General features: G+C 42.7%; 1 protein-coding gene across 1 annotated transcript in view; it reads left to right on the top strand.

Annotated features, from left to right (window-relative positions):
- hs2st1b (heparan sulfate 2-O-sulfotransferase 1b) overlaps positions 1-26,222 on the top strand; it is a 95,821-nt gene that overhangs the window by 65,414 nt on the left and 4,185 nt on the right. Inside the window, exons 2-4 of the mRNA XM_072684059.1 lie at positions 13,536-13,774; positions 22,879-22,964; positions 24,737-24,875. Of these exons, the coding sequence (XP_072540160.1) occupies positions 13,536-13,774; positions 22,879-22,964; positions 24,737-24,875 (464 nt within the window). The remainder of the gene's footprint in view (positions 1-13,535; positions 13,775-22,878; positions 22,965-24,736; positions 24,876-26,222) is intronic.

Below are 26,222 nucleotides of genomic sequence, written 5' to 3'. Positions count from 1 at the left end.
TGCTATTCTTATCCTGACCCGTTCTCCTGGCATCACATACTGGAGCTGATGCACAGATCAGCAGGCACAGCTGTGGGTTTTTCAGTATGATTTCAGGAGTGTTTTGTACATTGTATCGTTTGATATTGGGGATATTGTGCAAGATGTTCTGTCAGTTAGCTTTTAATTGGCATCATCTGAATCAACCCAATATCCCAGCCTAAATTCAGACTCCATAACAATAAGCACTGTGTTCATACCGTTATATCTGCTATATGTTTGGTGTATGTTCATATGGTTTGGCCTGTTCAGTGGAATGAATAGTGCCCATTCTGTCTTTCCTTGACCTCAGAGGAGAAAAATCTGAAGCACAGTAATAGTCACTGTGAAATTATCTGGTAATAATGCAAAACACTAAATGACTCTCCCTCATTCGTCTCCTCTAAATGGCTCCGTAATCAAATGACCGAAGATTTCGGCATTCTCTCAGTACAAACAATCAGCTCCTGCCTCCTTTATCTGCTCAGTCGATCAGAGATGGCGCGTCAGCCGTGCGGACGCAGAGGAAGAATACACTGCATTCATTTCTGTTGAGACCCTGCTTCAGGAAATATGCTGCTGAAGCTTCTTATGAAGAACTTATTCAGTGTCTCCAGTAAGGATGGGCCGCACTAATTAAAATAATTAGGGGGCTTCAGGTGGTTCTTGGAGTGGTGTCGTAAAAGAACTACTTTTGGTTCCATAAAGAACAGTGTTTGTAATGGCGATCGTCACACTCCCAGATCTCTGTTACAGGCGAGCTTCTTTATGGAACCAAACTATGTACCCTCAGGATACTTGCAGAGACCTTCGCAATATTCAGTATAACATTAAAACTATCTCTCTAAAATTGTGTAGGCCTGCCTCACACCACCAAAATTGCTCTAAACCCGTCAAGTCATGGACTCCACACGACATTTCAGCAATCTGTGCTTTAAATACCACAGAAGAAAGCAAACCAGCTAGTCTTTGCTCCCCCATGCGCCCTAAAAAAGCAATTCATCCTAGTAAATATATAATCTCTTGCCCATCCCTAGAGTAGAGCTATTATCAGTATTTACCAGGTGAGGAGAGAAGCAGTGAGTTTTGGGTGAATTATAGGACTCCACAAAAGACGCAAAAAATAAATAATTTAAAAATGACTTTAAGTTGAAGACCACCTTTGCAGTACCTTCATAAATGTACACATTAAATAACAAAAAAACAATATTGAATGACCCTATTTTTACTATCTATCTTTTTGGCGAGCCGTCATCTGCGCACCGCTCGTCAGTGTGTCTTTGCTATGGTAACAACAGGAAAAGTACGCCTTGCACGTCTCAAAACTCACGAAAGTCATGTATAAAGTCTCTTAATTAATCATGGGTGTGTTTTGGGCGTAATGTGCAATAAACCAGTCAGCGTGACGTTCGCCATTCCCTTTAAGAGCCAGGAGCGCTCTGACTTGCGCAAAGCTGGGATGTACGCGCGATGGGCACGTGCCTGTGTTGACAATTCACTGCAAAGATGGCAATGAACGTCTGACTGTTGCCATCTGCCCAGGTTGTTTTCAGTCAGTGGAGCACCTGTGTTTTCTGTTGCCAAGATAGCTGTACGGCAGAAATTAACCTGAACACGCCTCATTTGGAGACCACTACTGCCAACGGCGTAGATATACTCGCAAGCACCGTTGCTACTGAAGCAGTGCAGGCAGAAGACGTGAAAGTACACTGATGGCGGGGTGTACGATAGCAATGAGCGTAGTCACGCGTCTGGAGCAGGGTGTGCGATAGGGCCCTTAGGGTTAACAGTTGACAGAAGCTCTCGCACTGATATAAGTAGTGTCTTTAGTGTAATGTACATCCAGCTTTGTCTTTTTTTTTTATTATTATTAATGGGAGATCAATGAGGTAGAAGCTACAGCCTGACTGCGTGTGGTGGTTTAGGAGAGATTTAGGAGAGTGAAATCTTCATCCTTTAACCTAATTAACTCCCATCAGACTTTACTTAAAGGAAAACATACAAACTTCACTTGCAATTAGAGCTCCTCTCCTCAATATCATCATCAAAGGCTTAATCACCTGGAAACGTGTTTGTGTCGGAGAGCGAGCAGGTTGCCTGCCTAATTAAAGACGCTCACACAGCCATGTGTGCCGTCCCTGTCAGAACAAACACACACACACACACACACACACACACACACTCTCTCACTCTGTTTCTCTTTCCTAGCAGTGTTTCCTTTGGAGAAGTAGTGGGCTTTGTTATTGTGCTCAAAGCAGAGTGAGAGAGACCAAAGAAAGATGGAGCGAGTGAAGTGAATATGCAGGAATATCTCTTGGATGGAATGTTCACCCCAATTACTGACAACACACACACACTCGCACACTGCTATGCCACTGATATGCCTGCATTGCAGCTCTGCTGGGAATGTTCCACCACCCAAATAACATCCAGTCCCCTGGTGGTCCCTTTCTAATGATGGATGAGGACAGGCAACAGGGTTTGGAGAACGGAATACATGTAGCAATGTTACGTAATCAGGATATCCAAAAAAAAAAATAGGTAACTATATTCTGTAACAGTTACAGGGTAAAAGGCAGTGAGGAAATTCTGGATATTTTATACTGTACAATTAGGGTGATTAGTAGCAAAAAAAAAAAAAGTATTTGGACAGTGCCAATGTAATTTTGCCTCTGTACATCATCTCAATGAATTTGAAATGAAGCAGTCGAGATGTGATTCAAGTGAAGTCTTTACTTCAAGGGGTTTAACCAAAAATATTGCATTAGCCGCTTAGGAATTACAGACGTTTGTCACATAGACCCTCTATTTTCACAAAGTAATTGGACAATTAAATGATAAGCCGTTTATGGGCAGGTGTGACCCGTTTCCTCGTTATTTCATGACAAATGATGGAGATAAAAGTCTGGTATTGATTCCAAGGCTTTGTATTAGGTAGCTGTTTATAAGAACAGCTCTCAATACGTGGTGCATAAAGGTGTCTGTGCAAGTGAAAGAGGCTATCATTAGGTTGAAGGAAAAAAGAAATCAGGGACCTAGTAGAAACATTAGAAGTGGCCAAATCAATGATTTTAACTAGGCCACTGGTGTTTATTGATGTGTTGACTGTTGGTCGAAGTTGCAGGATGTATTCTAATGTGTGTAGAGCTGTGCTGTCTGCTCATATTCAGTCAAATGCTGCAAAACCGATAGGATTGTGCTTCACAATACATGTGGATAATAACATGAAAGATACGGCGAAATGAACCCAGATAACCTAAATCTGAATTTTCTTTCTAATTGGGTTAATCTGGCTCTTCGTGGCCCCCAGTATAAATGTACAAAGTATGTCTTATGAGTATCTTCCCAAAGTCTAATAATTATCTGCTGTATTTCACCAGTATTGCTCTCCTCTCCACATGGAATGGGCTCCCCTAAAAAAACGGGGGCAGGTTTACATCAGCATACCCCTGACCACAAGACTAAGATGACTCCACCCTCTCTGGGTCTGCAGAATCTGGCGAACTAACTGGGGAGCTGCTGCAACACATGCCCGGTCGCCCCGATCATTCGGCGTCCGGCATCTCTGTTTTTCCCACAGAATTTTGTGGCAGTACCAGTACCCCGCCTCACCGAATGGACTGGAGGGACAATGCAGCACGCGGGGCAGCTGGTGTCTATATATGGGTTGATAAGCTCTGTTAGCTACAGATATTAAAACCTCAGAAAAGCCTACTGAAGGTCTGTAAAATCACAACAACGTAAAAAAACTACACAAAAAAACACAACTTCTCTGTCTCAAGGCTGAGTGTGTTGCCATGGTAACATGGAATTAATTGCATTTGATACACATATGCAATATATGCATTTAATACACATTATGTGTGTGTGTGTGTGTGTGTGTGTGTGTGTGTGTGTATTAAATGCATATATTGTATATGTGTATCAAATAAAATCTAAAATAATACAAATAATGTGTTCCAATGGGCTTTAAGGTCCGAGAGCCTCTATTTTGTTCCCCTTGAACTAAAGCTGAAAGTCTGTGTGTCAAACACATCTTGATTGCCTTATTTTGAATCCATTAAGAAAGCATACAGAGGCAAATTTACAAAAAAAATGCTGTCCAAATAATGGTGCTGACTGTTCGTTCAAAATATTTTTTTAAAGGCATGTTTTCATTTTTGTATGTATCATTTTCTTTTCTCATCTAATGGTGCATTAAGAGGTGCGTTTGTCTCCCGTTTGCTGCAGTAACAGCATCGGCTGTCCCACGATAGTTTTCCAGTAGATGTTGGGACATTAGTGTGAGGATTTAATTGCATTATTCGCAACAGCATTAACCCCTGGTACTCTCGGCTTATTTTAACACCTATTATTCAGTTGCTACTATAAAGTATTCAGTAACGGCTGGAAAGCTAATGTGTAACTGCTGGGGGACTTAATACTGCTCTAGCAGACATGTAGCATTGGGCATGGTGACCTTGTGTTCATGTATGGCTGCTCCAGATCATGCCATTCTGTGGCCAATCCTTTCTGTGGAGCTGTTTGTGTGTGTGGCTGCATGTATCAGCAGAGGATATTCCTTAAAGTAGCAAAGTTTACCAATACGAAGTGGTGTCTGGACACTTTTGGACATAATAATCAGATGACCCTTGCTTTGCTGCATTTTTGGTGGTGGGTGAAAGGCTGCACAGTATATAGGCTGCTAATGTGTATTTGCTTTGCCAGACTGCAATATGCAAACAAGACCTTTAATAACTCCCCTACATATATTTCCACATGTTCCACATCAGTTTTATGTTTTTTATATTTAGTGGGGCTGCTGTGTGAGTGTGTGCGGTAGGGGGTTGCTGATCTGGTGGCTTTACCTCCACAGAGAGAGCAACCTGAGCCGCCTGCCGTCGCCTCGCCAGGATAAACACTGCAGCTTTTTGCCTGCTGCGTCTCTCCATATCCTAGAAGCCCTGCTGACTCTACCTCTTTTTAGCTCAGCTTGAATCAGCTCCGCCAAGACGGAGCACTCTCAGAGCAGGCGTGTCTACCTGCAGCTTGACAGACCAAACCTTAGGCTGGCAAAATTTCTACCATCAGCAATGTCTCGTTTCACATATGCAGGCTTGAATGTATGAACTAGCTTGTGACCTTAAATTAGGCAGCTAGCTGAAGGGCTGAGAAAGATTACATTAATGTTAAGTAAATAAAAGGACTAGAGTGGGGGGGGGGGGGGGGCTGATTGACCAGCAGATGTTATGTGTTTAATTGCGTGAACCACTTGACCAAGATAGTCCAAGCAAGAACCAGCTAGTCCAAGCTTTTTGGACAGTATGACCAGCATGACCAAGCAGGACCAACATGTTCAACCTGGCAACAATGGTCTACCAGTATGACGAGCTTGACCAAACTGGTCAACCAGTTTGATCTTGCTGATAGATCAGCTAAACCAACAAACCTGAATAAAAACATATGCTTTTCTGGTCAAGAACTCGGTTGGTTAACCAGCTTTCCCACTGGCATAGGGTATGTTTTCGCCTGGTTGACCAGTCTTTCATGCACTTTTATCATCAAGGACCAGCTTAGACCTTCTGAAACCAGGAAAAGCTGCTCTTGAGCTGGATTTTTCGGCAGGACTGTTCACCTCAAGGGAGTTAAGGTTAGGGTATCCTTCCAACCCACTCCGGGCACCAGCACCTCTAGCTAGTGGATGGCTAACTTCAATAGCTTGCAGTCTAGTTGCGAAGCTTTGCCAAGCGACGCTGCGATTAGATGACACTCTCGCTAAGAGACACCAGCTCAGAGAGAGAGAGAGAGAAAGCGAGAGAGAGAGAGCAGTCAGGCCGAGAGTGATATACAGCAGCTTGTTAAGGCTTGATCAATGTTTTAAAGTCGGTTATTTTATGCACTGGTGGGCGTTCACTGCAGAAGACGGATGAGTCCATTACTAGCCAGGAGCTCGGGGTAATTGCTGTATTGGGAGAGAGCAGGGGACCAAGCAGAAAATGATCCAGACAGATGACTGGGAAAGGCCTTCATCATACTTCGTGTTGCTTGTGTCACTGTGTCCCTTTCTGCACACGTCTTCATTAAAACATCGGCTCATATGCTTTTCAAGACCAAAGCTTTGGCTAGAAAACATACGAAAATATTCTCCCTTGACTTTTTTTGATCATGAGGATCATTTGTTATGTTTCAGATCTCTTGTTTGTGGAGCTGGAGTAGGGTTATATGTGAATGGGCTTCAATAGCTGTGCTTTGTATGCAGTAAATGGGCATTGGGGGTATTTGCTTTGCCTTTTTTGCTTTCATTCGGCCTCTGTTGTGGTGGTGTTCCTGACTTTCTTTACATCGTTTCCTCGTTTGCTGCTTTTTCTTGTCTCTATTTTGCGAGCTTTCCATTCTGCATTGCTCACTGAGGCAGAAATATACAGAATCTAAATATGATGTTAAATATAGGTTATAAACAAACGTTCAGTCAGATGTGTGCGTGGGGTGAGGACTGATGGAACTGCATGTCTGAACGTGATGGGAACATTCAACAGGCCATGATAGGCAGTTATTATGATTCAGTGAGCTAGACGAAAATGCTGCTGGAGTGAGTAGGTGGCGTTTTGCGCGGAGGGAATTTCATGAAGTCAGTTTTGCAGTTATGGAGGGGGATTTTTTTAATTTATTTATATATTTTTAAAACTAGCACAGTTTCGCTTTGGAAGACTGTTGACATTGTCAAACTTAAATTTAAGTAAAGATGCCTGATATCAGTAGATCATTTTTCAGAATAACTTATGGGCTTTAAATATTATTTGTTTTATTTATTGGTTCACAAGTATCTATTTTTTTATTCTTTTTATTTATTTTATTGGTTTTATTGACAAAGTAAGCATCCCGCTTGTTCTTCCTTTGTGCTAAGTAGACCTTTCAGATTTCTGCAGTTTTACTGTCTATCAGTCCTGTAGGTCATGGCAGATTGCTCTCTATATATAAAAGTTAGGCAGTGCTCCTGCCTAACAGGGGTCAGAAGTAATGACCGTGGTGCTCACTGCACCATTTACGTGACTGTAAAAGACATTTTGAGCAGAGTTAACAGAGGTTATTCATCCATTAAACTGGCTGGAAAAATCACTAAACAAAATATAGAATGAGACTATGGGGCATCTGCGATGTCCCGGCCTGAGTTCATTCCGAACCAGGGGTGGTCATGAAATTCTGATTTGACTGTGATAGTGGGTGAAGGGTGGTAGCAGCTCAGAAACCATTAGCTTCAGGGGAAGGTCTAGAGCCACTGTAGTGAAGGTGTACTGAGAATGGACGACGAGCCAGGGCTGATGACTCTGAAGACCAGTTGACCTCCTTCTGTCATCATAGTCCATGCCGATGTGTTGCTAGCGCCAACCTAGGCCAAGGCTGGTTATTCCCACTGTTAGGTATTGGGAGCCAAGGCTGGTTATTCCCACTGTTAGGTATTGGGAGCCAAGGCTGGTTATTCCCACTGTAAGGTATTAGGAGCCAAGGCTGGTTATTCCCACTGTATTCCTATGGTGTTAGGAGCCAAGGCTGGTTAGTCCCACTGTAAGGTAATAGGAGCCCAGGCTGGTTAGTCCCAATGTAAGGTATTAGGAGCCAAGGCTGGTTATTCCCACTGTATTCCCATGGTATTAGGAGCCAAGCCTGGTTATTTCCACTGTAAGGTATTAGAAGCCAAGGCTGGTTATTCCCACTGTATTCCCACAGTATTAGGAGCCCAGGCTAGTTAGTCCCACTGTAAGGTATTAGGAGCCAAGGCTGGTTATTCCCACTGTATTCCCACAGTATTAGGAGCCCAGGCTGGTTAGTCCCACTGTAGGGTATTAGGAGCCAAGGCTGGTTATTCCCACTGTATTCCCACAGTATTAGGAGCTAAGGCTGGTTGTTCTCACTGTAAGGTATTAGGAGCTAAGGCTGGTTAGTCCCACTGTATTCCCACGGAATTAGGAGCCAAGGGTGATTTTGATATAAAATAATTGTGTTATTATAGTATAATTAACACCATTATTAGCAAAAGCAAGCAAACAAAGGTTGTGTTGACATAATACACCTGCCGTTTGGATCGAGTGGAGGTGATGACTGGATCTAGCACATTTTAACAGTGTGTACTGCATCCAGCTAATTTGACAAGATGAGGGAGGATCTGCTTGGCGGTGCCTGGTGTTCCAGCTTCGGAGCACACACTCAACATTTCCAGTGAAGCCTCTTTTTCTTATTTTGTACCCGAGGCTTCCAGAGCGGTGTCACTGAAAGCGAATTGTACACACTTGCCATTCTGATTGAGGTAAGGCATGCAATCTGTGGTATCTGCTTAAAGGCAGCAGGCAGAGCATGTCTGGTTTGAAGTGATACGATTGGAGCCTTGATTCTCCGGTGGACGCAGAGAGTGGCCTTCACGCACATTTGGGTTTGTTTTGTTAAATCATCTCCGGTGAGAATGCTCCTCTTTTGAGCTGAGGAGAAAAAAAAAGACTAATCTCTCCAGCTCTCGTCCTAATGGTTTCTGGCATCTGGTGGCATGAAAAACTGAAATTGTTCAAAACAAATAAAGCCCAGATGGCTCTGGCGTGCTCATCCCTGTGTCGGTTGCTGTGCACCTACCATGTGCTTTTTAGGCCAGTGTGTGTGTGCGCATTATTTATTTATTTTTATTTATTTGTTTTTTTTTAAGAAAGTGCAGTTAAATGAGATTTTGGCACCATTTGGTGTCAATCACCAGGCAGAACTTGGGGGAAGTGGCTGGGTATAGCTAGTTTGTTTCCTTAGGTGTGAGTATATCAGTAAGTGTGGTATCCTGCGATGGACTGGCACCCTGTCCATGTTCTATTCCTGCCCTGCGCCTAGTGAGTCCAGGTAGGCTTTGGACCCAACACAACCCTGATCAGGAAGAAGCAAATAAGAAGACGAGTGAAGGTGTTGCTGTCCCCATGCTGCCAAACATGATGCATTTTCAGGACGCTGCCATTGGTTTATTAAACGCCTCCTTTCAGGTTATCCAAATAGCAGAAAACGGTCATTTCACAGTTATTACATTATTTTATTTCAGCAACATGGTTTGACATCCGATTCTTCACACACTCCACGTGCTTGTAGCTTTGATTTTGGATATTTCCGATTGCTGCTTCTCAGGGTTTTAAATCCTACACGGCTCAGCTTTAACACTCAGCTCAGTCTGATGGTCTTATATTTCCTGCTCCTCCCGCCACCAATCTCTTACCGGTATGACTGCATAGAACCACTTTCGCAGAAAGTTCTAAGGGTTGTCTAACTGCAAAGGGCCTGCTGTGTGTGCTGGCATTTTTCTATTCTTAGCTTGGAGTACACTTTTAGATAATACTGTGTGCTCGTCTGGGTTGTTTACTATTGGAGTGGCGCACGCTGTCATGTCTCTCATGGGGATCTTCATGAGCTCCTCCAGTCCTTAAAGCCCACTAGAGGCTTGTTGTTTTGTTCTGGAGATGGTGATCTCTTGTGAGGTGACGGCTTCGTTTTTAAAACACTCGTACAGAGCAGAAGAGCACTTGTAGCCTCTTCAGTACACAGGTCAGCGGGGACCTTTATCGGTAGCTGTAGCTATTTACGATTCACTTGGTTATTTGCTTCCTGCATCATTAAAGCGACATGTGCACTCGTAAGCCAGGAAAGGCTCTTACTGTCTGTACGTGTATGTGGTTTGTGAACGGTTTAGCAAATGAACATGCAGCAGATGAATACATTAACTGGTACCATGAATATTTTAATTAAGTGGTGATGTACAATGAATTTGGAATTGCATTAATTCCTAATGTCTGTGTATTCATATACATATTCACACATATTGATATGGGCCCAGACTTCCTATGTCCATCCATCCCCAGTGCACACATCTCTAGTGTCTTCAGTGCAAAGCTATTACTCCTACCATAGCATTTAGTGCAGCTTGTGGTGCCTTACTGCAGAGGGATGCTGAACTTTTAGGTCACTCAGACTTTATTCGGCATTACATTTAGAAATTATACCTTCATGCTTCGGTTAGTTCTGCATGTTAGTGTTTTTTATTCATTTATTTACATTTAATACATTTCATTCATTCCGCAGTAGCCAAATAATCTAAAGGACAAGACCTTAGACACAAGTGTGCCATCATCTAGAGCTGGATTGCCATAGGATAATAGGGACAACTTGTTTAATAAGCAAGCAACAATGGTCAATATTGGGAAGATACATTCTGTACTGAATGAGTGCAGAATGGTGCCATTGTCTTAAATAGTGGGTTAGTCTGGTTGGAATGCATTCATTTATTTATTTGGACGGGTTGTGTAATTGCATGCCGTCTGAATTGAGGAACCACAACAGTTTTTCCTGCAGGAGGTTGGACGAGTACATGTAATTCTGCACAGTATTGATAAGATTGGGTATAAGAGTACTGTTCCTAATGTATGATTGCATAAGGTGATGTTTTAATAAAGGTATAATCGGTGTGATATGATCAATGTGATAGTCAGACACATTGACAAAACCAATTGTACAAAATTCATCCTGACTGTAGTAACACCTTTATTTGAATCCTTATGCATAACATTGTCATAACATTGCCATAACCATGCTATGTCATGACAAATCATGGTCAGTAATATAGCAGTTAGAATAATTGTCATGACAGATATTGTAATGTTTGCGCTAATAACTTTAAATTAGCTTATACCTGTTAGCAGCAATAGTGCGAACCATGTAACACCATTGATACAACACTGCTGTATTCATGGATAATGCATAACAGCATCTGCCATGGCATGTCTACGGCATGTCTATGGCATGTTTATGGCAGGTTAATGGCATGTCTATGGCATAGCGCAGCACACAGTATTACCATTATATCGCCCACCCAAGCCGCTTTTGGAAAACTGTACCCTGTTTTGTTCTGTTTCTTCTAAAAATTACATTTAAATAGAATATTACGTAGTATAGTTATATTGGTCTAGCAGGTGAAACACTGCTATTTTATGGACCATTTCCATTCAAGGCAAGCTAAAATTGAAGGCCTAGAATCCTAACATACCTTAGCTTAGATACTACTAAACACAAATACCAGTATGGAGACCATAATTACATTTACATTTACATTTATGGCATTTAGCAGACGCTCTTATCCAGAGCGACTTACAAAGTGCTTTGCTATTTACCCAAGAAAAGCCTTAGCTAGTTAGAATAGACCAATAATTCAAAGGATACCTCTAAGGATACCCCATAATCTGAGCCATATTTGAAGCTCGAAGGGCTGTTGACCATTGCCGTCAAATATGGAGGGGACCACAATGTTAGAATTAAAAAAATGTGTGTTTTATATCAGTGGCACTAAAGCTAAAATCCAGTACTGTTGTGTGATGCCAGTAATGCAATGCCAGTAACGAAATACTGCCCAGAGCGAAGTGTAATTGACTGGGCAGGTCAGTGAAGATCCCCTCAAACCTAAACACCAAAAACATACAAAAGCCATAAGGGAATATTCAGCTCCAGCAGTTTCCCAAGGCCTGAGTCACTAGAGGGGAGGATTGCAGTGGCTTGGAAGAGGTGGGGGGTGGGATTTATACCACTGTGTGTTGCAACCCCCCTTTGACAACTTAATACAGCCAAAGAACTTATTATACCTTAGTGCTGAAGTCCATAAAGCAAAGTGCTGGTGTGAGGCCTAAGCCAGAACCCACTCGCGTGGGTGCTAATGCCGCCTGCTTTATTTCCTCTCGTTCTTTTTCCATTACTGCAGCTTTTCATACCGCTGCTGTTCTCTGAGTAGAGTTTCATTAAATCAACATGTAGGTGAACAAGCCTGGGGGGAGCCTTTAACACACCTTCAGCCTCGCTGGATTTATAGGCTATATTCTTTCTCCCTTTCACTCACCCCTTTCCTCATTCTCTCCCTGTCTCTCTGTCTTTCTCTCATTCTGTTTCTCTGTGCCTTGGTTGCGCCCCCTTATTTCACCTGTCTCCTGCTTCCTGAGGGCCTTTTTCTTCTTTTTTGCTCTTTCTTTCTTTTTTTTCCATCTTCATTTCCTCTTCTGTATTTTAGGCTTCACTAACTTACAGCCACTGGTGTGTTAGTCGCATTTATACACCATCCGTAAAAAAAAACCCCCAAAAACTCTTATATTGCTTTTAGCTCCCACACTCAACAAACAAAGGCACTTCAAATGGTTTTAGCATCTACAGAAGTGTCATGCAAGAACATTTCTGGTTCCATAAAGAACCATTTTTGTAAAAGAGATCAGCCCCGGCTTCTTTTCACACTGCAGCCAAGGCCGCGTCAACCCAGCATGCTGGGAGAAAAGTGTTGGATCTCCAGCTCTGATACATAAGCCAAAAAAGACCCGTCCCGGGGCCGTGACACATCCTATCCCCCAGAACGTTTCATTGGTTAAAATCGAGCACATGATTAATTGTCCATCTTCATGCAGCTGTCATACTTATATGCCAGATTAGAATGTATTGAAAGATATTTACTGAGCATTACTGAGAAGTTCTGATCTCAAAAGTGTTGCTATTTAACTTTATTTATTAATGTTAAATGTCACTTATTAGTAGGTTCAACGATGAGAATATATATATATACTCTATATATATATATATATATATATATATATATATATATATATATATATATATATATATATATATATATATAACACTGGCATATAAAGCTAATACCAACAGATAAGCTAATTATCGTTCACTTGCTGTCTGATATCACGATAACCTTGTGCAAGATCAGCAGATAATTGGGATCCAAATAAAATAATAAAGCTATTAAAAAAAAACACCACCACCACTACAACCACCACTAGATAAAACACACTGCGAAGGGCGGGAGTGGGGGGACAACTCTGCAGGCTAAACAGTAGAATGCTAGCTAATACAATCGAAGCTGGATCAGCTCAGCTGGCTAACCAGTAGCATACTAGCTAATACAGTCGAGGGGGCGGACCAGCTCTGCTGGCTGAGCAGTAGCTGAGCAAGCCTCACAATCGGAGTGAGGAGGGGAGAGAGCACCATCTACCCAACCAGAGAGAGCAAGGCCAGTTGTGCTCACTCAGGCTTCGGCAGCTGATGTTCCAATGGCCTTTATTCTGAAAGAAACATTGGATGAGCAGATGTGAACAGACATTAGGTTTAGTGTACATTAAATATATATTGGATATCATCAGCCCAGGATTCCTATACTGCTGTGGATCTCTGGTTTTAACAATATCTTTAAAGATGATAATTAAGGCAAAACCTGCTCTTTATACCAGGGAGAATGCTTTGATGAACTTGAAGCTGAGTGTTAAAGCACAAGATACGTGCTGACAAACAGCTGTATTATGCTAACACACCTTTGCCATGTGTTGTTTCCTTCAAACCTTGTACTTCCTCACAGACGCTCTGAGAGGCTTTCAATCATAGGATGTTATAATGCATTACTACCGATAATTAACGGTCCACCTGTTCTCATATATAAAGTTAACTGATTTTTTTACTCTCTCTCTCTCTCTCTCTCTCTCTCTCAGAGCGCACCATAGCCAGGCATGAGGTGCGGGAGGTGGAGCAGAGACAGACCCATGATGTGGTCAGGGACTGGCCCGCGCTGCCTGAAAGTGATGATCTGGTCATCATCTACAACCGTGTGCCCAAAACAGCCAGCACGTCCTTCACCAACATCGCCTACGACCTGTGCGGAAAGAACCGCTTCCACGTCCTACACATCAACACCACCAAGAACAACCCCGTCATGTCCCTGCAGGACCAGGTGAGGAGACAAGTCCTGCGCATGATGGCTTGTGTACTAAGGCGCCTGGACTGTTGGTCTCTCTCTCTCTCTCTCTCTATATATATATATATACTGCTCAAAAAATAAAGGGAACACATAAACAACAGTATAACTCCAAGTAAATCAAACTTCTGTGAAATCAAACTGTCCACTTAGGAAGCAACACTGATTGACAATCAATTTCACATAATGTTGTCCAAATGGAATAGACAACAGGTGGAAATTATTGTCAATTAGCAAGACACACTCAATAAAGGAGTGGTTCTGCAGGTTGGCACCACAGACCACTTCTCAGTACCTATTCTTTCTGGCTGATGTTTTGATCACTTTTGAATGTTGGTGGTGCTTTCACACTCGTGGTAGCATGAGACAGACTCTACAACCCACACAAGTGGCTCAGGTAGTGCAGCTCATCCAGGATGGCACATCAATGCAAGCTGTGGCAAGAAGGTTTGCTGTGTCTGTCAGCGTAGTGTCCAGAGGCTGGAGGCGCTACCAGGAGACAGGCCAGTACACCAGGAGACGTGGAGAAGGCCGTAGAAGGGCAACAACCCAGCAGCAGGACCGCTACCTCCGCCTTTGTGCAAGGAGGAACAGGAGGAGCACTGCCAGAGCCCTGCAAAATGACCTCTAGCAGGCCACAAATGTGCATGTGTCGGTTAGAAACCAACTCACTGAGGATGGTATGAGGGCCCGACGTCCACAGATGGGGGTTGTGCTTACAGCCCAACACCGTGCAGGACGCTTGGTATTTGCCAGAGAACACCAGGATAAGCAAATTCGCCACTGGCACCCTGTGCTCTTCACAGATGAAAGCAGGTTCACACTGAGCACATGTGACAGACGTGACAGAGTCTGGAGACGCCGTAGAGAGCGATCTGCTGCCTGCAACATCTTTGAGCATGATCGATTTGGCAGTGGGTCAGTAATGGTGTGGGGTGGCATTTCTTTGGAGGGCTCGCCAGAGGTAGCCTGACTGCCGTTAGGTACCGAGATGAGATCCTTAGACCCCTTGTGAGACCATATGCTGATGCGGTTGGCCCTGCAGGACAATGCTAGACCTCATGTGGCTGGAGTGTCAGCAGTTCCTGTAAGATGAAGGTATTGAAGCTATGGACTGGCCCGCCCGTTCCCCAGACCTGAATCCGATTGAGCACATCTGGGATATCATGTCTCGCTCCATCCACCAACGTCACGTTGCACCACAGACTGTCCAGGAGTTGGCGGATGCTTTAAACCTGCCAAAGCTACCAGTACCTGGTTTAAGGACCATGATATCCCTGTTCTTAATTGACCAGCAAACTCGCCTGACCTTAACCCCATAGATAATCTATCTTGTATTGTGAAGAGTTCATGTTCATACTTTTCATTTGGCCAACATTTCTAAAAATCTTTTTTTTGGTTTCATTAGTTGTCAGTTATAACCATCAAAACATAATATACAAGTTTTACTTTTTGAATGGAATTACTGAAATTTTCATAATATTCTAATTTTATGATCAGCATAAAGTGTGTGTGTGTGTATGTGTATGTGTGTGTGTGTGTGTGTGTGTGTATATATATATATATATATATATATATATATATATGAAAAAAAAACTTAATCTCGGCAATCAGGATACTTCAGCTTACTCTACCTTAGCTTAATGGCTTATTGATGGTATATTACTGGCTTCTAACAGAGCACTGTTTTAACAGTCCTCGATCAATAACAGTAAAACAGAATAAAGCATTACAAAACATTATGCTGGTTTCCTGGACATGGATTTAGCCTAGACGAAGACTGAATTGTAGTATCAATGAGAAACTTTATTTTTTAGTCCAGACTTAAGCTTAATAAATGGGATCTTGCTCAATGGGTAAACCAGAAGGTAAATCGCTGTCTAATTAAAACCAAAATAATGACTTTACAGAAGAAGACAAATTTGATCTTGAACTCTGGATAAAAGTCAATGTAAAATAAGAGTTTATTCCAAGGAGATCAAGAGCCTTTCTATTGGTCTACTCGTCCAGAGTTATTTACACAGTGTACAGAGCAGCTACAGGGTTACAGGATATACGCTATATAAACAAAAATATTGGGAGACCAGCTCATTAATTTCTTCTTCAGAAATCAATGATATAAAAAAAAAAAAAAGAGTTTGCCCTGCTTATGTTAGAGTAACTGTCTCAACTGCCCAGGGCAGACTTTCTGCTTGAGTTTTGGAGCTCTACTGTGCGGATTTAATTACATTCAGCAACAAGAGCGTCAGTGAGGTCAGGATGTTTGGTAATAACCGCCCCAATTCATCCCCAAAAACCTGAAAGTCACCAACATTTCAGAGAACACGGTTTCACTGCTCTACAGCTCAAAAGGCATTAGGCATGATGCCAATATGTTCATGCTTATCTGCTCCAGACAGTCCTATTTTATTGGCAGTAGCTCTCTGCAAGGACTAGACAAGCTGTGTGTGTTTGTGTGCATTTGCACAGCTGTGTCAGCGATGTAAAGTAGCTGAATGCGTTTGGATTTTTAAAAAGTCACATTCTGTGTTTCGGGTGGTAATACGTTTAGGCTCCTGCAAATGGCACAAGGATGACCGGGCTATGAATACCTGTGGGGTGCGCAACATGATTCATAGATTGTGAAGTGGTGGTGGTACAGTGCAGTGAGGGTCTTGATGGATGTGTGGAAGATATGAATCCTCCTGAGAACCTGTAGAACTGCCTGTAACAACGAGTACAATGCCAGGGAGGGCATCCTTGAAATCTGGCCCAACTAGATGCTGAACGTTGATGTCGTCTACATCCAGAAACATGCTATTACTCCTGTTTCAGTCACAGGTGACCATGTGCTTTGTCTGTTGAGCTTCTATACATGCAATCAGTCAGTCTTTGCTGATAATTACATCCATCCACCACTCAGCCCTACACTCAGTAGAGGCAAAAGTACTGAGACAGTCTCTGAATCAGTGCACACCGGTTTACTTGGCTATTTCTGCTTTTTATTCATCCCTGCAGAGTTAGAAAATAGGCCATCCATTTTTAAATAAGCTTAGACTTCATATTAAAAAGAAACAAATCTCCAAATATAGTGAAGGCCCTTTTACTGTAAAGGTGCTGATGCATCATTTTTTGCAAATACAGGAGAGCAGAGTTCTGTAGAAAGGAGAATTTACTGATGAATGCTGTGACTCATTCAAATACAGTGACACACTCCATTACGGTCACCCCTGTACAGTGTGTCATTTCAGCTAGTGAAAGTCACACAGTTTGAAGGGTTGTGAGTGTGTGTGAGTGTGGCCTTTGGTGCTGTGTTAGAGGGGAACATGCATAATTTCCACATACATAACCCAAATGTACACTACCGTTAAAACATCAGTCAGTATCAGTGGTGTATCGGTTTATGCAGGTTTATGAAATATATCTAATATATTCAAAAGACAAATAGTTAAAAGGACATTAAAGGTGCCCTAGAATTAAACTGTACTAATCGTGGCTGAGCTGGATAATGAGAGTTCAGTGCAGTTCAAACACTGCGTAAGTAAAACAAAGACCAGTCCAGGTAAGTCAGTGTTGTGAGGAGCAGATGGGCGTCTGGGATGGTATGTAAACTGTAGTGGGTCCATGGATTTTGGCAGTGCAGAGGTTATGAAGTTTCTGACCAGCTTTTCAAAGCACTTCATCACGACTCCTGTGAGGGCTACTGGGCGATGGTCATTGTGGCAGGCTGGCTGGGGTTTCTTTGGGACAGGAATGATGACGGATTGTTTAAAGCACATTGGTATGACACCAAGCATCAGGGAGGTATTAGAAATATCTGTAAATACCCAGAGCAAGCTGTTCTGAGCAGGCTTTGAGCACTCTGCCGCAGATCCTGTCTGGTCCTGCTGTCTTCCTGGTGTTCACTCTCTTGAACGCTTTTAACCAAAAGGAGACAATATGGCACTCAATTCTTTTGAACGGTAGAATAGTCGTCCATCCAAGACGTTTATCCTCAGTAGATCGTTTCTTTAGTTTAGCACGGGTGCTATGTAGGCTTAAGTAGCAAACAAACGCTGGAAGGTTCTAACCCCCCAGTTAGCACTGTGCAACGACCCCTCCTCTCTAGAGAGGCCGCCCAGGTGCTCGTTCAGTCTCTCGTCACTTTAAGACTTGACTACTGCAACTCTCTTCTGGCTGGTCCCCCTCTGCGCACCATCGGACCCCTGCAACTTATCCAGAATGCAGCAGCACGGGTCGTCTTCAACGTTCCTAAATTCAACCATGTCTCTCCACTGCTGTGTTCTCTTCACTGGCTTCCTGTAGCTGCTTTCCGCATCAGATTCAAAACCCTGATGCTGGCCTACAAAGCCCAGAACGGACCAGACCCTCCGTACTTGATGGCAATGGTCAAAAGCCGATCCGCACCTAGAGCCCTTCAAGCTTCAAGTACGGCTCGGCTTGACTTACCAACCCTTTAAGAGCTACGGAAGACAAGCGTCCAGGCATTTTTCTGTCCTTGCACCGAAGTGGTGGAATGAGCTTCCCCTGGGTGTCTGAACAGCAGAGTCGCTCACTGTCTTCAAACACAGACTGAGGACCCACTTCTTCCGAGAATACTTGGGTGAATTTTTTGTCTATTCAAACTAGCTGAGTTTTTTTTTGGGTGAATAGCAAAGCACTTTTGTAAGTTGCTCTGGGTAAGAGTGTCTGCTAAATGCTGTAAATGTAAATGCAAACTCTATGCTAAAACTGTTGTGAAGTAATTACCCAGCCAGCATGCTCATGTGGGGCTCACATTAGTGGAACATGGATTCCAGGTGGGAATGGGCTCCGAGTGGGTTGGTACTTCCCAAATGTGCCCCATCGTTACCTCCCATACTAATCTCCCATAGGCTTCACATGTGCAGTGTACAACCCCAAATAGGGTCTCTCACTGACCCTGGTGGGACATGTTATCTGGGTAGATTTAGAAACGGACTTTCCCCCCATTGCACACCAGTTCAACAGAATTCAACAACCACATTTAAGTCAAGTCAAGTCAAGTCAAATTTATTTGTATAGCGCTTTTTACAACTGTTGTCGTCACAAAGCAGCTTTACATAGTTATTACTTAATAAAGAACAGAGACAGAGAAGAAAGAAGAAATAACATGAAGCGTCAAAGACCCCCGTGAGCAAGCCAACGGCGACAGTGGCAAGGAAAAACTCCCTCAGAGCTGGAGGAAGAAACCTTGGGAGGAACCAAGACTCACAAGGGGGACCCATCCTCCTCTGGCCAGACTGTTTTAAACATTAATGATAAAAATTACCAAACCAGGTACAACAGAAAGTTAATAGTTGTGATATTAATAGTGTCAGACAGGCACGAGTCCATCTAGGTTTCAGCACGGCCACCAAACAGGCAGCAGCGGCTGGCGGGTGAGCCATGGGTGGTGGCGGGTTGGGGGGGACCCGCTGGCTGGACTGGTAGGTGGCAGCTGGTTAGATGCAGGTAGAGGGGACCTCAGCGGGCAATCTTCCTGCAGATCGGGCTGGGTGGCCATTTACTCGGGGAAGGTAAAGAGAGAGAAGTTAGTTCTAAGAGGAATTTTATGGAGTGCAGAGAATGTTGATCATCAGCATCTGGGTATGTCTGATGACTCCGGCAGGTCTGATTATCACAGCATAATTAAAAGGAGAGAGCCAGAAGGTAACACGGACACGGGCGTACCCTGAGAACACCAGCATCTATCTGCTCCACCGTCAACAAACCTGAGTGATCGCGTGTAAGCAGCGAGACGACAGCTCCAGCATCTCAGAGTACTACAATTCCCTGGGTCCGCGAACCCCTGGACCTGCAGCCCTTATCTAAGAAACATTAATTACCAAAAGCTAAACTAAACATATAAGTTTTCAGTTTAGATTTAAAGATTGAGACTGTGTCTGAGTCCCGAACATTATCTGGAAGGTTATTCCAGAGCTGGGGGGCTTTATAGGAAAAGGCTCTTCCCCCTGCTGAGGTTTTCTGAATTTTGGGAACGCGTAAGAGGCCAGCACCCTGAGATCTAAGTAGTCTTGATGGTTCGTAATATACTATAAGATCCTGCAGGTACTCAGGAGCGAGGCCATGTAGGGCTTTATATGTTAATAAAAGAATTTTGTATTCAATACGGAATTTAACTGGGAGCCAATGAAGTGCTGATAGAACTGGACTGATATGGTCAAATTTTCTAGTTTTAGTAAGGACCCTGGCTGCAGCATTTTGCACCAGCTGAAGTTTAACACACACTGACACTAGTAAGTAGGGGAGGTAGGCAGCCACTGGGGGTTAAAAGCACCTCAAATGAAAGTTGAGGGATGTGAAAGTGCTGTTCCTTGACTCCTCCCAACCCTGCTTCCTGTTGGTCCAGGGCAGGGGTGGGCAATGGGGGTTGGAGTCAAGCACAGTATGGTGATTTCCCTGCTCTAACAGGCCTACCAAACCTGGCAATTAACAGGTAAATCTCAAAGCTGTGCCGGAATCTGCCCAAAGGATCAACCCAGCAACCTTACAGTCCCAAGCTCACTTTCCTAACCTTTTAGGCAGTGAGTGTCCCTCATATAATCTTAGACTCGCTCATTTGCTGAACCCATACATTGCTGTTACTGTGAGCCAAGCGTAGGATGATTTAGCTACGACTAAATAGCTCAGACACCATATTTCAGACTTTGTCTTTAAAACAGGCTGGGCGAGGGAGGTGCAGTGAACCCTGCGTTTCTGCGTTGTTCTCTCTAATGATCTTCCTCATCTCTGATTCCACTCCAGTTATTCATAACCCTCCATCAGTGCTGCCTCTCGGTGGGCCAGCCAGTGGTGCAGAGCCATGTTTAAAGAACAGGGAAAGAAAGAATGAAGCAAAATAGACCACACTTTGGTTTTGGGGGGGTGTTTGAATGGCGGCAGCATGTGGCCGACTCGATGGCAGCAGACAGATGCCATTTTCTGCTTTCTGTTTAGAACAGTTTGAGTGGAGGAAAGTGGCGTAATAAAAAAAAAAAAAAAAAAAAGGGAAAGCTTGCTGCTCATGCATGAAAAAAAGTCTAACAGCAGAGCCATTATTCGTGTTGCCCCCCCTTATGTTTCTCTCCACTGCTGTGCTGAAAAATGCTGTGTTCCATAGCTGTGTTTGAATCACCTTACCTTATTTATTTTTAATCCCTTACGCTCTTCAAAAGTAAGGATGCCATATTAGTCAATGCCATAGGAAAACCAATTTTGTAATAGAGCTGTATGGATGAAAAACCTAAAGGTACCAAAAAGGTTCTTTATGAAACAATATGGTTCTTCTGTGGCACCGCTAAAAGAACCCTGTAAAGCACCCTTTATTTTATTTTACGAGGGTACTGCTCAGTGTGTCAGCATTGGCAGGCCAGAGAGCACTGCAGGCCACTGGCCTGTGCTTGTGTGTGTGTTTGTGCCTTTGTCTGTGAGAGCCAGACTGTTCATGAGTGTCTGATTTTCTGTGTGTGTGTGTGTGTGTGTGTGTGTGTGTGTGTGTGTGTGTGTGTGTGTGTGTGTGTGTGTGTGTCTGAATGCCTGTGTGTGTGCTTGTCTTCCTGCATTTGTATTCATGTCACAGATATCCGCTACATGGAGAATAATGCCTGTAAGCGAGTGAAGACAGGTGTTATTTGTGCGCTTCTTAGCTGAGGTAATACCTGGTCCAGCTTCTCTCCGCACTGCTTCGCCTGCGCAGAAACCCAGACCTGCCTGTTTCTCCCTGAAGAACGCAGCCGGGGGCCAGGGGTGGGAGGTGTTAAAGAGAGATGTCGCTGTTCGGTGTGTGCAAGGCTACTCTTAACAACCTGCACAGAGTCACTGTTGCTTTGCTGGGATGGTGTTCTGTGTTGTGGGTTCTGCTGGGCTGTGCACAGTGTAGTAGATAAAAATGTGCATTGGCTGGATACGCTGCAGCTTATAGACTTTGACACCTGTTCCCTAATTAGGTCCTTGTGCCCAATGTCCAGTATCTGTTCCAGGTGTGTAAAGCCCCACCTGCCTTGAGCTGTAGGGCAAACTGGAACTGCGTTATCTGGATTGACGGAGCTCCATCCAGTTGGAGTGTGGTTTGCGATCCAGAACTGATTATCCAACATCCAGCACCTGAGCTCACTGATGCTCAGGGGACTGAATGCAATCAAATCCTCACAGCAGTGTTCCAATATTTAGTCGAAAGCCTTCTCAGATTTTGGAAGGAATGTTGTACGAGCAGGTATATGGAAACCTTGTATAGTATAGTTTTATATTTACAACCTATATACACTGCATGGACAAAAGTATTGGGACACATACATATTACACCTACAGGAGCTTTTATGACATCCCATCTTAATCCATAGGCATTAATGTAGCGTTTACCCCCCTTTGCAGCTCTAACAGCAGGTTTGGAACTCACTTGCAGTTATTCCGATATAGTCAGCAGAGGGTTGGTGACTTGTATGCACTATGAGCCTCAACACTTGTTGGAGACCCCGCTCTGTAGCTGTAGGTGGTCTCCCACTTTGTGGCCACTGGCTTGTCAGTAATACCACTCACATTTAGTCAAGGAATATCTCTATATCTATATGAATTTTCACCACCTGGCTTGTTGATAAAGATGGAATCCTATTACATACAGTACAACACTGGAATTTAGTAAACTTTTTAGAACCACCCATTGTTTCAGGAATGTGTGTAAAGGCAGACTGCACGGCTAGGTGCTTGGGTTTATACACCTGTGGCAATGGGACTACATGAAACACCTGAACTCAGTGATCAAGAGGCGTGTCCGAATACTATTGTCCATATGGCGTATGCAGTGAATGCAGTGTGCATTTAGTTCTGCTTTTTGTTGAAGATACTTCAGCTAGGTTGTGGAAATGGTCACAGGCAAAGAAAATGAACAGCAAGAGCACTATGGGAGAGCAGTGCTTCCTATCATGAGCACAGAATGATCTCATTTGAGAAGGGTGTGAAAATGCATCATGATCCATAACTGTGACCCTGCTGACAACAAATAGAACACCCAAGAAGAAGGTTGAATATTTTCCTAAATTACTTCATGTCATATGATCTGTGTGTGTCATATACTTTTGCTTAGACGAGTTTGTGTGTTTTTTCAGGTGAGATTTGTGAAGAATGTGACCACCTGGAAAGAGATGAAACCAGGCTTCTACCATGGCCATGTAGCCTATCTGGACTTCACCAAGTGAGTGTCTTTTCATTTCCAGACATTTGAGTCTGGTAATTATACCGTTTTTGAACACATTTAAACATCTGGACGTCCAATCTTTATATTAATAATATTGACAATTCAACTAATAAAACTGAACAAATGTCTTGTTGATGCCTTCAGTAAAAAGGTTTGTACATGCATGTGAGTCTGAAAAAGGGATTTAAAAAGATCTCGGAACAGTAAGAAATCAGACGTGCCACAGTCTGGAAAACAGTTACAACTGGTGAACATGTAAAACAACTGTCATGTCAGTCCATCCTTACACATTTAGCCCAAGAGCAGACCACAAGATGCGTAAGGAAGCCTCCAACAAGCTTAAAATGACTAGTAGCTCTCATCACAGTTGATGTGACAGAGCATGTATCTACAATCAGAAGGAGGCTGCCCAAGTTTAGAAAAATGTTCTAAGCTTTGAATGGAAGTCAATGTAAAATAAGACTTTTTCGAAGTAATTTAGAGCATTTCTATTGGTCCGTTCATCCAGTATTATTAACACAGTGTACAGAGCAGCTACAGGGTTCAAACCATGGAGAAAACTAAAAACACACAAAAATGATATGGCCTAAGCGATATACTGCATGTTGAAAAGTATCCAGACACTCCCCATACTTTAGATATTCTCTGGCAAACTTTAGTCTTTAGTTCTTATTTGTCCTATTTTTTTCACATGACCATATAATATTGCTCTGTTACACTGTACTGTATGTCCAAAAGTATCCAGACACCCCATTCCATTGACGTATGCTCAGACACTGCTACTTTTCAATGGAAACTAAGGTCTCCAAGCCCAATACCAACCATTGGCTAGTGGGAAATAAAGGGTGTGTTTTCTGGAGTGATCGTGCTCCTTTGGGGTGAAGTGGAGCACTGTTTGTCTCCCAGCATCTGTTACTGTTTCTGCAGCAGAGGGACAGTTGTGGCTGAGCAATGTTGCAATCTATGTTGTATAGGATTGAGTAAAGAGTAACAGGGACCTTAATACAGCTGTGTTTGCTGCTTTGTATTACTAAATGAAAGCACCTGCCTGTTGGTAGGTAATGCTGGCAGGGATGCTTGCAAACTCACTGAGGACTTGAGCTCTGCTTTCAGGGCTGTTGCTGCCCTCTAGTGGTTGAGGAAGATATTGCAGCAGACCTTCTCTAGACCTTCTCTCTGAAAACCCAGGGTGAAATATCAGTGCTGTCGTGCAAAAACCTTGTATGTCCATTTGTACCTTTCTGGCATAATGTGAATCTGCATTGTATCAAAATGTCATGATCGATGGACCAATTGAAAAGCTCCAAGATGACTTTGAGTAATGAAGTCTTTTTTACATTGACCTTCACTAAACGTTAAGGTTTTTTGCTTCTCCAGTAAAGTTGCCCTTTTGCAGATGCAAGGTTTTTGCGTGTGCGCTTAATTATCTCACATATATAATATGGTGAGCTACAAAGCCTCAAAATATTATCTCATAACGGTGGAAAAGGAAAAATCTTAGTCAGTATTTAATATTTATTGTTCTGCTTGTGTCTGCACTGTCTGGTATGATCCAGCGGATAGTGATGGAGGATGTAGGTGCTCTTTTTATTTATTTATTTTTATTTATTTATTTATTTATTTATTAATTATAGGAGATTGGTGCGCAATCTTAGGGGGTGGACTCCCATTTTTAGGAAAGCTGCTTTGAAACAATGCCTTGGAAAATAAGATGTGTAACCCCCTTTTTTTGCATTTAATCTTTTCTGCAAATGTATTTTATGCCGCAGGTTTGGCGTGAGGGGGAAGCCCATCTATATTAATGTGGTGCGTGACCCCATTGAGCGTCTCGTGTCTTATTACTACTTCCTGCGCTTTGGAGACGACTACAGGCCTGGCCTCAGACGGAGAAAGCAAGGGGACAAAAAGGTGGGTGGAGAAAGTGTCTGCGGTTGAATTTGAGGTCTGACTTCTGTGTAAATGTCTAATAGAACAAAATGGAAAGTAAGACTTTCCCAATACTGGCCTTTGCAATACTGTTATATTATGATTATATATAATTATACATCATTTAGCATTTATATAGCAATTATATATAATTATACACATTTAGCATTCAATACAGTGTTTTTATTATTGTGTACCTTACATTGCGGTCACTGGATGCAGCTTAGCAATAAAACCGCATTAGATCATTATTAGATCAGCCGGTTAGTAATGGGTGACGGTTCAACCCAGTTCCAGCCAGTTGTACAACTCCGTAGAATGGCTGCACTTGCATGTTTTACAGTGTCAGGTCATTAATATTCAATCTGCTCTTATTGATATTTTGTTATGAATAAATTTCCACTTGTTTATTGATTTGTCCAGAGCTGTACATTATGCTGTTCTTTGATATTTAGGCCCAATGAGAATATGTAAATATGATTCTCAGGAGGTAGAATGGTAACAATACGTTGGGTCACTTACAGTACAAACAGGATGTAGACCTCCGCTTCACATGTCAAAGTGTGCTACACTACAATATATAGACAATCCAGTTTTTTATTCTGTCATGTGTTGAGTTTACATCATGAACAGGAAGCCTTAGAGTATAGTCTCTCTAATTCCTTTTTGCTCGACCCAGTGCAGTGCCCCTTTGTTTCGCATAGATTAGGCTTCCATTCAAACCCTGCTGACAAACTCCATAGAAAAGGGAGTTTTCTTTAATTACACACCAAAATAATTGATTGCTTATATTAAATATCAAAAGTAATGTAAACTTACATAAATAAATTCAGTGATTAGCCCACGTTTCTACTTTACTTTAGCAATTCTGTAAAGTTTAGCCATGACTGTTTTCTACTAAGCCAACCTTGTAAACAATCGGGGAAAAAATAATAATAGACAGTTAGTTATGTAACTGTTCAATAAATCTAAAACTGAGTACTTCTTGACTGACTTGTGTTCTGTCTTGTATCTTATGTTCTGACTTTCACCGCTAGCTCAGAGAGGAAGTTACAACACTGTCAACACCACTGCCATATGGGTGTATTGTTGTTATGTTGTTATTCTGTAAATATCAACATTTACTGTATTTCTCCCATAGAATTCAACATAGTTAAAAAATCACTAAGGAACATGTATGTGGGCTTATATGATATATGACATGCTTATAAGGGGCTTTTCTCCAATAATTTGCAGTGTTTAGAATGCTCATCACATTATGCTACAATATGCAAATTTGAGTCCTTTGATCAGGCACTGAATGTTTCCGTGGGTGTCTTGACCAAGGCT

Source organism: Salminus brasiliensis, chromosome 7 (genome assembly GCF_030463535.1).
Source record: "Salminus brasiliensis chromosome 7, fSalBra1.hap2, whole genome shotgun sequence".
Taxonomy (NCBI): Eukaryota; Metazoa; Chordata; class Actinopteri; order Characiformes; family Bryconidae; genus Salminus; species Salminus brasiliensis.
Note: the sequence above shows the minus strand (reverse complement) of the source record. Positions and strands in the feature narration are given on the sequence as shown.